The sequence below is a fragment of the Eurypyga helias genome, unplaced genomic scaffold, assembly GCF_000690775.1.
Source record: "Eurypyga helias isolate BGI_N326 unplaced genomic scaffold, ASM69077v1 scaffold45721, whole genome shotgun sequence".
NCBI classification, from domain to species: domain Eukaryota; kingdom Metazoa; phylum Chordata; class Aves; order Eurypygiformes; family Eurypygidae; genus Eurypyga; species Eurypyga helias.
The window spans coordinates 3800-15123 of record NW_010229735.1 but is presented as its reverse complement, the minus strand read 5'-3'; the positions used below and the strand labels follow the sequence as shown (position 1 = coordinate 15123).

Sequence of the window (11324 nt, the reverse complement as noted above, 5' to 3'; positions counted from 1 at the left end):
GGGGGGCGGGAAGTATTTTCTTGATACCCTTTGAAGCTTCCTAGAAAATCTAAGTTACTCCTAAACTGGTGCTCTTGAAAAAGTACCACGTGTGATCTACTTCAGCCACCTTCAGTAACTATCTGTATAGATTTTATTTCCTGTGATGCTTTACCTTTTACTGTGGTGTCCAATTAGATTGAATTAAACATCAGTTTTGAAGAGGAGCTAAGGGGTCATAGTATGTATCTTTTCCTCAGAGCCAGTATTGGTTCTAGGGAATTGATGTGAACTGCAGGGGCTAGTCAAAAGTTGAGCAAAATACACATGCAAACTAGTGACCTTAGGAGTGTAAAATGGAAGAATTTTGGGATTAAATCTTCCTCTCATAATCATCACTAACTCTAATAATGAGTCTGGGTTTGGTCTGTTTTCATCGTGCAGAATAATTTATCCTTGACATGCTGGATGTGGCTGAAAACCTTTGTACGTCCTCAGCACTTCCTAGTGTTTGGAAGAAATGACAACTTAAGAATAATTCTCTTGCCTAAGTTTGCTCTTACCAAATTGCCAAAAGGAAACAAAACACTTCCTTTTCATTTATTGCAACACCTAAAATATCTCTTTCTTTGGCAGGAATCGACTTTAAGATCAGAACGATAGAATTAGATGGAAAGAAAATCAAGCTACAAATATGGTAAGTATTCCCAAGTAATGAAGGTTTTTCAGTGAGGATTGAGTTAATCTTTGAGCAGGAATACTGCATAGCCTTTGAGCCTGAGTGTCCCAGAGTTTTCACACCTTTCAGTCGTTGAGTGTTCGTAAGGTTTATGCTTGCTTCTAGCCTGCTGTTGGAGTGGTTCTGCCTCTGTAGCACAGGAAATAGCCTGTTCATATGTGAACACACACCAACTTCCCGTTTTATCAAAAGCTGTCGTCTTTAGTGCACTTTCAGCTATTCTCTGTGGAAGAGAAGTATCAGCTCAATAGCTATAAACTCTATGATCTAATGCAATGTAACCTCCTCTGATACTTTGATAACCTAGTTGTGCTCACAGCGGCACAGGTGAGTGATAACGCTCCCATGCTGTGCGTGGTGGGTTAGTAGAGACCGAGCCTCCTGATCGTAGCAGATGAGCATTTTTGCAGTAGCATTATGGCCGATGCCAAACTACTGGTGAATGTAGGGCTCTTGCTGATTTCTCAAGTTGTAGAAAAGAGAGTTGTGATACTTGGATGCGAGCCAGAATTTTTGTGACAAAGGAGGTGAAGTGCCAGAAGTGGTTGGTACAAACTTTCTGTCTGAAATGTAAATCAAAAAGTTGGTTTTTTGTCATGCCTTTGGGGTTCAGCTCCCCCTAGGTGTGACTAGTAGCCAAACACTTTGGTCCTCTTCACGCACGGACAGATACTGCTTTGACGTCATCTAGGATAAAATACCAGCACAAAGACATTGTAGTTGATTTTAATAGTTAACTGTATGTGAAAATCCACTATCCTAAGATATTTTACTGCTGCATGTTTTAATTTTTTAGTGCAGGACTCAGATGCATCAGAGCTGCCTTTTAAAATTATTTTAGGGAAGGCTGTGCAGTGCTGAGTTTCATTGCTTGCATGAACGTTTAAATGCTTTTTTGCCATATATATGGTGCAGCTATAAGCACTGTTGTAAGTAGGATAGCCTTGGAGTGGGGAAGTTTTTGAGCCTGAAGAAACTTGTACACAGGAGTGTAAAGATCACCTCCAACAAATACTTATTTTTACTGAATTTTAGGGATACAGCTGGCCAGGAGAGATTCCGCACAATCACAACAGCTTACTACAGAGGAGCCATGGTGAGTGCTCTCACTATATAGGTAAAACTAGTGTAATTGGTTTGCTGTTCCTAAGGTTATATCATGTTAAGCCTTCAACTGGAGGATGAGATGATTGTGGCTTGAGATGTGGGGAATAAAGTTTAGTGGTTTGATTGGGTGTTTTCTTGATTTTTTTGTTTGTTTGTTTTTGTTTTTTAAACCTGCTGGTACTTTGTCTAGTCCTGCATTTGTGACCAAACTTCAAGCTGTATGGTCTTTTTTAATATACTTAAATTTCTGCAGATTATAATAAGAAGCTAAGTTGCCAAGTTCTAATCAGGCAAGGTTTTTAATGCAATCAACCCCTTTAAACATTTCAAATGTTTGAAAAATGGTAATGAATTCTTTTAATATTAAGTGTATTTGAATGAATTACTTTTCCTTCAGCCAGTAGAGAATGCAAAATATTGGCTAGAAATACAGTCACCTAAAAAGCTACTGTTGATTTTTCCTCTATTAAGAGTGACTTGAAGTCAAATAACTGGCTCAGAGCCTACACTCCTTGTGGTACAACTGCTTGTAATGGTTCTTAATTCTGTGATTATGCTGGGACACTGTTAATTTCAACTTTCTGGTTACTAGCTATGCTGCTACTACATGTTCTTGTTGCATTCCATGAACAGATCCGTTCCATTCAAAGGCTGGCAGTGGGTCCAGATAACTTCACTGATACAAAATACAGATGGAGAGAAATAGTAATAGTTGTGGCTCTGTTAGAGCTTTCTAGTACTCAAAACATTTTGGCAGTGACATGATGTTCTCCCCACCTCCCAGTCCACAGCCAAGGACTTTTCTTTTGTCCTGCGAGGAATTGATTGGAAAGGCAATAAGGAATGGAGGTGAACCTGGCAATCTGTCCTTAATACAGATGTTGTGTGGTTTCCCATGCTTTGCTAATTGTTGAGAACCCACGCTAGTATACGTACATAACTGTCTGAAAGAGCCAAAGCTTCTGGGAGAGCAACTAGTCTCCACTTGGCTGTAAGTATCTGGCCTCAGCAGACTGGATCTCATAGAGGTGTAGTCTTTCACTGCTTAAATGTAGTCTTTCACTGCTTAAAGCTGCTGCTTCTAAGCTCGACTTAACAAGACTCCTGGTTGCTGTTGTAGCAGAGTTCCTAAAATTTTCCTGACTATAGGCTAATAATTTAAAACTTCATGTAGGTGGTGTGTTTGACCTCTAACAGTGGGAAAAGATGTTAAATACTGTGAGTAAATTCTCAGCAATGGCATAACACTTTGAGAAAGGATTATACGTGTGTAAGTTGTATGTTGAATTCCCTGCAAGTATAATCAAACCAACAGCATACTTCAAAAGTCAAGCAATAGCGCTAGCTCATCTAACTGGATTTTCTTGATTTTATTTAGGGAATTATGCTGGTGTATGACATCACAAATGAAAAGTCATTTGACAACATAAAAAACTGGATAAGAAACATAGAGGAGGTAGGTGCTTTGGAAAGTGCTTCTTACTCAAGTCCATCTTGGGATTTCCCTGGGACAATTAATAATCAAATAGTGACTCACTTTCATTATAGTAGCCAACACATATGGCCAAGTTAGACTCTGCAGTGAATGCAACAGTGGTTATTAATGGGGAGAATATTATCTTGTTCATCTGGAGATAGAAGGTAGAAAACTTAAGTTTAAAAAGTAAACATTAAATGTTTCAAAACTACTCTTACTATATGACACTGTTCTTTTGTGCTTTTGGATGTGTCTAAGGAATGGGAAGGTACAAGATCTTAGGGTGTCTAGAGTGTCTACCTTTCACTGAGGTGATGACAGGTCTGTCTAATTTCAGTTATTACTGTATTGTGTGTTTGAGAGATTTTTGACCTTTTCATTTGGTCTTGGGAAGCTTCCTTACTGCAAATTATTTAATGGGACATGCTGTCAAGTAGGGACAGGTCATTATTAAGTTAGAGAAGAAACATTAATTTTAGTGAAACTGTAGTTAGGTAACATAATCTCACTGTTTGGAGTTTTTAGTTTTGTTTTTCTTAAATATAAAGTCCATGGGCTTTTCTTTAGTACTGTTCTTTGGCTCTTAAGCAAAATTCCTGTATTAGTGAGCTATTTGATCCAATAGTGACTAGGCTAGAAAAGTTTTCTTGCTGAAGTTCTCTTGCTGTAGTGATTATCACTTTAGAAGTCTTTTATTAATAATTATTTTTAAAATGCAAATATATTGCATAATGATACTCCAGCTAAATGCCCCAGGTGTCCATGCACCACTCCGAAGTGTGTACCGTTACGTTGCCACAATAGCAGGATTCCTGTACATGTGCACAGCCTCATACAGAGCTCATGGTACTGTATTTGGTCTGTAATAATACTCTGACAAATTTAATCTAGGAGTATATAGTCCAACCTATTTAAATATGAAGTTGCTTGTTTCAAAAGTCGGTCTCTTTCTCAGTAATGTCTTCACATTAGACAACTTTTTAAAAATAAAATACTAATTTGTGGCAGAGTTTGACACAGAAGTTTCTTTTAAATAACGGTGCAGTTTGTTTCTGAGAGTTTACTTTTTCTTCTTTCAGCATGCCTCTTCAGATGTAGAAAGAATGATCCTGGGTAACAAATGTGATATGAATGAAAAAAGACAAGTCTCAAAAGAAAAAGGGGAGAAGGTAAGCTGTGGTGACTCATCTTATTTAGAAGCTTACTCTTCTTAGCAATTTGCCTGCTGGGTATTTGGTACACTTGAGGCATTTGAGAGAGCCAAAATGGGCCTCAAACCTCCTGTTTCAGATACTTTTGTAGGATGTCAGGTTTCCTTTTTTTGTGTTTAAATAGCACTTGATTGTCTTGAAGTTTGAGGAGAATAAACTGTTACTGTTGTCTTGAGGGGAAGACCCTATAAAGAATATTGACCTTTGCTATAGCATGAAGTATTCTAAATCTCAGTATAAAGCTTTGTATATAGTTTGATCATACTGTATTCAATTCACCATGGTGCTTACTTACTCGTGTCCTAAGTACTGTTATTAATGCTGGAGTAACTCGTCTGCAGAACAAACAAGCAAGTAAGAATACTCTTATCATGTACACAGCTAAAGTCATGCAATACAGTTTGTGGGGTGATTCTATGTAGTTATCTGGTCCATAAATCTGTATCGGTGAATATTGACATCTTGATGTTCTTTTAGGTCCTAAATTTGTTTTGAATTCACATGAGAATATGGCCTGCTCTAATATTTTGTCTAATTGTCTGGGAACTTTAATGTTTTTGCAAGAGAAAAGCAGAAATGAAGCTTGTTTGGCTGTGGTTTTAAAGCTTGCTGCAGCATGCAGCATCTATTCTATTATGCACCTGTGCGAAACATTCCTTTTACAAAGGCACTTCAAAAACACTGAAAAACTTTAACTTCTCTTCCAGTTAGCAATTGATTATGGAATCAAATTTTTGGAGACGAGTGCAAAATCCAGCATAAATGTGGAAGAGGTAAGAGACGGGTGTTATGCTTAGGTGTGTTCCTTGAACTGCTGCTACGGGGGCATGTTTCATGACCTCCTGGGCTTTCTGACCTGATCTGGGACCTGAATTCCCAACTATTCATCTGGGTCACCAGTCTTTTTATATTTAGAGAGCTCCTGTAAAATCCAGCCTTTCTTGTTTTCAGGTAATGTCTGTAATTGTTTTTTAAAGTGATGTTAACAGAGTGGTTTGCTGTTATTGTAGCAAACAGCTGCTTTAGACCTCTGTGCATCGCCAATTAAATTGCAAGTGCTTATGGACAGGGAATAGGTGTAATTTTAGAACAGTGCTTTGTGCAGGAAATTGGATTCAAGATTCTTTACTTTCAGAATAACATGCTGCTGTGTCAAGGAGCCTTCAGATTACTACTAAATATGTGCTGTGCAGTTGAAACTGGAGATTTGTACGTTAACCTGGAACATAAACATAGATAAGTTGATGTTAGAGGATGAGACAACTTATAATACTCTACCTATAGACTTGCAACCTGTTTTCCTGCAAATCAATTTTGCAGTAAAAACACAAGATCCCTATTTATGAGAGTATAAGGAAATAGAAGGAAGAGTGGCTCAACTCCTGTCTTAGCTGATCCTATCATCTCAGGGTGGGAGTGGGGTGCTATGAAAAGCATGGACAAGAAAATAATGTATCAAAAGGCAGTTACATTAAGGTTAGTTCAGATAAGGCAGACATGTTCTTAATGGTTTTTCTTGTACCTTATAATCTAAAGGCCTTTCCATGTGTATTCATTAGAGATCTTTTAAGTCCTTCAAACATGTACTTAATTCAGATCAGGCAGCTAACAAATTATCTAGAAACTGGAGTTTTCTACTTTAAAATAACATGACTGATGGCCTTCCAGCCGAGTAGTTTTTTTCTGATTGCAGGGTGATTGTTATACAGTATAGTTAGAATGGATTTATTTGCACTGTGCTGCATCTGAAATAGTGCATGACCTCATTTTCACAGTGTCATTACGGTTCTTACAGCAGACAATGAAAGTGTGAACATTAGCAGCTAATACCAATGGTGGATAGCAATAGTCAACTAATAAAAAGTACCTCTTCTCCATTAGTTCCTCCAGATGGTTGGCTTGTTCTTTCCTGACAACCCCTGCAATTTCATTGTAACTCCTGTAGGTCGTAAAACGTACAACATGGGTTTCTGTTTACTCAGTATGACTTGGCTATCTGAATAGTTTCTTAAATTGTCATATGAGTAGTGAAGAAAGCATTAAAAAATGCGGCTGGTAGAGGGATTCAGCAAGTAAGAATTTAGTCTTCTTTCCCCCAAATGCCTGACTTGTGGGAAATGACACATGTGATGTTCTTGTGATCAGAAGTGACTTAAATATCAACAATTAAAATAAATTATTTGCATTAAATGAGTGTTTGTCTTTGGCTATATTCCAAACACAATGAGAGGGAAAATGTGGACAGTTTTTTACATTCTGGAACTGCCCTCGTATTGTCGATATCTCCAGATAGCCTAAAATCTTGTTTTTCTCTGTTTCTGGAGAATTGCAGAATTTCTCTGCTACAGACATTTCTTTACTCCTTCATACATTGAAGCCTAAGATGCTGCGGTTTGCCAGAGTGTGGGTGTGGCTTTTTTGTTTTGTTTCGGTTTTTTTAATGGACATGTTGGAAGCATAAATAACATAAATAGCCCAGGAGCCAAACTTTTGGAGGACAGAAACCTAACCTTTCTGTTGATTCCTAGGCACACTATACTCAAACCTCTGTGGGTTTCTAGTTACAATGCAAAGTACAACTTGGGAAGGTAAAAAAAAAACCCAAACCAGACTGTTAGTGTATGCAGCCTTCTCTAAAGCAGATTCTTTTTTTTTTTCTGGCCAAGAGGTATGCAGTGGGAAAGTCTGGTCACTTCAACTAGTGGAGGGATGGAGACTAAAAATACTTTTCTTCTAAACCATGCTTATTGTGGCTTTAAGTAACCACCTGTTGTACATGGAGTGCCTTCCAGCTCCAAGTGCTAGCTTACAGAATGCTGTATTGTTCATGTGGCTGGCTACTCCAAATCTATCTTGTCTTTAATGTGTCTTGTGACTAACTTATTTTTAATTTCTTCTCCTCACCAGGCCTTTTTCACACTTGCACGGGACATTATGACAAAGCTCAACAGAAAAATGGTTTGTATTTCCATTTGGCATACAAACTAGATACATTGAAATAATTGCTGTAATAATTGGCTGAGTAGTAACCCTACAAAAAGAACCCCACCCTCCTGGGGATTACAGTGGATGCTAGGATACTAGATCAGATTTGAGCAAACAGTGCTTTATCAGTCTGTTACACATCAGTGTGTAATTGTTCTTTATTTTGCATGAACATTAACACTGGCAACCTGGAACTAATGTGTTCTTTTGAAATTTAACAGTGTGATCCTAGCTATATTAAGCATCAAATTACATAGTCGCTCCTTCAGCTAATACTTGAGATCAGGATTGTTGGATGTGTGTTTCTTTTTGAAACAGGCACTTTTAATGAGCCATTAGCAGTCTGGATAATTGAGGAGTTCAAGTTGCAATAAGGTTCTGCTCTGGTTATTGCTTTGCAAGAGGGGAAAGTCAGGAGGGAAACTAGGAAGGTTAGACATATTTTCTGTGGTTTATGATGTTGATACTCTTTCTCTTTCAGAATGACAACAGTTCATCAGGGGCAGGTGGGCCAGTAAAAATAACAGAAAATCGATCTAAGAAGAGCAGCTTCTTTCGATGCACGCTACTTTGATGAACTTCTAATGACAGACTGCAGCACACTTAGAACCTTTTCTGCTTCTTTGAAAGCACAGGGTCACAAAGCCTCAGAAATAATACCACCAAGCTGCTGCTGAGAGCTCCATTGAACGTAGACTGCGATACACAAAATACCAAGTGGATTTTGCTCACTAAGCCTATTGACCTGTCAGGCTCTTCTTTCTCAGATATGGAAGCTATGAAGTGGAGACACAAATGCAAGAGTTAACTTGTTTTCCTTTTTTACTTTCTGTTTTATTGCCTGTTGCAAAAGCTGCTATGTTTCTTTTAACTTTGCACATCCATATTGGCCTCTTACTGCCTGTTACAGCACAATCTTACATTTCTATTTGCACAGTTTGACTTGTAAGTGAGGTTCTTAACAGATTTGTGCAGTTTTGGGTTTTTTTTTCCTCTTTTTAAACAAGTTTATTTTCAAGTGTAAGAGCCAGGGGAAAAACTGTCTCGCTTCCATTATTTTCTATGCTGTAATCTTGTGGCCGTGACTGCAGTATGGATGTTGACACTCTAGTAATGAGAATTACTCTAACAATTGGCATTTAACAATTTATCTGAGTTTTATCTCTTAGTTGCACAAATCTGTTAATGCAGAAGCTGTGGCTTCTATTCTGAATGTAGTGCGTTGCTTTTCTTCACCAGACTTAGCAAAGTTGTGTTCTGAATTGCCAGTCACTGATTCACAGATGCACCTTTCAGTTATTTGAATAAACACGGTGTCTTTCCTCACTTAACTTCCCTTTGTTAGCTCAAACTGCCTGCACCTTTTTTGGTTTCTGATGAGGAAGTACAGTCTGGAGTTGAAATCATCGTCACAAATTGGCCTCATCACTATCACTTAAGTGGCTTGTGGAAGCTGAATGCATGAGTTTTGAGTAACCTCTTTGTGGATTCATTTGTTCAGAAATGACTGCTTCTGAAGGTGACTTCCATTTCTACTGAATTCTAAGCATAGTTTGTTAATGTCTGTAAGCCTTGACCTTTGACAACAGCGGTGTCCAAAAACGAGCTTCCTGTGCAGTTGCTGAAGGTGGTCAAGTTCTGGCACTAAGGAAATGGTCGCATTAGGGCTAAAATGTACTATTATTTATGCAGTTAATGCTGAATGTGCGAAGCCCTCTTTGGTCTGCTCAAGCAGTTATTTTTTTAATCGAAAACTGGTACAGTGACCTAGACTGTTAGAAGCAGAGTTGAAACGTAGTTGCCTTTTTTACTCAACCGAGCATTGTATAACCTAGTCTTTGTTCTACTACTTTTTTAGTGTTTTCTGAAAAATTTCCTCAATGAGCAATTAAAACAGGTGCTTTAGTTCTGTTGATGTGCCAAACTTGGACCATTGTAAGCTTTAACCACAAGTGTGTGTCCAGCATGTTCCTTAGTAGGGGATAGGTGCATTCTCTACTGGTCAGAGTTAACGTCTGACGTGCTTGCTTTTTGCGTCACTAGGTTGTCTAGAGTTGTAAACAGCGAGCTGGTTGTTACCGCAGCTAACCGATTCATTTTGTGGTGTCAGGTACTGAATTTGTCATCTCTGGGTCTACTGTAAATATTTTGGAAGTGAACGGGCCAGTAGTGTTAGATTTTTATAGACTTTTGATTTTACAAGGTTTAACATTAGTAGGTGGTTCCATAAGGTTTTAAGTGGTTATCAACCTGTCCCCACATGTAGTTCAATAGAATTAGTTATTATAACTAGATGGTGAATCTCATAAACTGCTGTTGCTGCACTAAAACAGAAAAATCTTCATGGCAACAAGGTTAAGTGAAAAACAAAACAACCCTAACTGCTCTGTTGTCTACCCTTGATGTTTTTCTTGGAGAGGCTAAAGCAGTTATGTTTTCTGTATGGTTAAAAAAAGTGCTTCTATACAGAAAGTGTTGTGACACCAATTATGAATGTTGTTTATTTTCAGTAATTTACCTCTGACTTATTTGGTGTCGTAATACTTTGATTTTTATCTCAGGGGTTGTCTGCAAACCAAAACTGACATGTTCTGTGTTTGGCACCGTTTACAGAATGCTTTGTATTGTTTTTCCTGTCTCCGCTGTGCAGTTAAATGTTCATTCAATATTAGTCTCCATGAACTTCCCTTTGAAAGAGCCTGTAAGTAGTAGAGTCTATGAAGTGCTTCTTGAAGCAGCAGCGAATTGGGGTATCTGCTCTGTATTGGGGGGGGAGGGGGGAGAAAAAAAACTTGCTATTTTCTTACATTTAGCTGTGCTAAACTGTACATAAATGTGAGGTAAGACCATAGGAAATTCACTTTATGCATGACAAAATAATGCAGTAAATATTTCACTTTGCTTAATGTTCATGTAAAGTTCATCTTTTTCTATTTGTAGAAGAATTTAATGCAATTTTGTTGTCCCCTGCTGAAACTGAAGAATTCTAATTTCATGTGGTCTTATGGATAAGGTAAAATGCAGATTTCTCTTTCTTTGTTGTTTTGCCCCACCCCCTTTTCTCCAGCAGTATTAAATGGCTGAGTGGCTGCACTTCATCAGTGTGCTACCTTCTGGTCAGTATAGACCTCTTCCTGTGTGCAGTCTGCCTTGTCAGACACTGAGAAACGTGCTGTATCTTAGCGTGCAAATCAGCTGTATGTTTTACTGGGGAGGTTTTTAGCTGTATTTTCCTTTAGGCGAGTGGGTAATGATAAATGGTATGTTCTGCCTACGCATCAGATGCTGGGTACTACAGGCTTTTCTGATATCACTATGATTGTTTTGTGTGGTCTCTGTTGCTACTTTGCTCAAGACTATATAATCTAAATTTTGAAGGACTCTTAACTATACCTCAGTCAACTACTTAGTATTCTAATGTCCATTAGAATGAAAGTCATATAATTATTATTCATTAAGCAGCAAATGTATTTCTGTTTTGTTCCAGAAATTGCCATTAACCTTTCAGAAAAGGCAGACATTTTTTGGTGGATTTCAGTAAAACAAAAATGCTGCTTGTGCTATTGAGGTTTATGAAATCTTTCCCTCGGCCCCACGTCTCTGCACTATATCTTGATCAATATTTAACTAAATGTTATAAGGAAAAAAAAAAAGCCAAGTGAAAACCAAACTGGTCTCAGAGCTTTGCAGTTCTAGCTTCCAGTGTCTGCTCAGCAAAACATGCACAAGACGTTTTTGTTGAGTGTATATAGAATATGTAATTTACTTGCTGTCTGGAAGTTGTACTGTTGCTAAAGCTTAAACCACTCGTGAGACTTAACGCTCC

General features: G+C 38.1%; 1 protein-coding gene across 1 annotated transcript; it reads left to right on the top strand.

Moving 5' to 3' along the window:
- Positions 1-615: 615 nt before the first annotated feature.
- Positions 616-8824, top strand: RAB8B (RAB8B, member RAS oncogene family; the record flags this gene model as incomplete). The annotated part of the gene is made up of 7 exons (XM_010160499.1): positions 616-676; positions 1754-1814; positions 3204-3281; positions 4382-4471; positions 5221-5286; positions 7421-7471; positions 7980-8824. Coding segments are annotated over 7 exons (500 nt in total), but the record flags the coding sequence as incomplete, so codon positions are not given.
- Positions 8825-11324: the final 2500 nt, after the last annotated feature.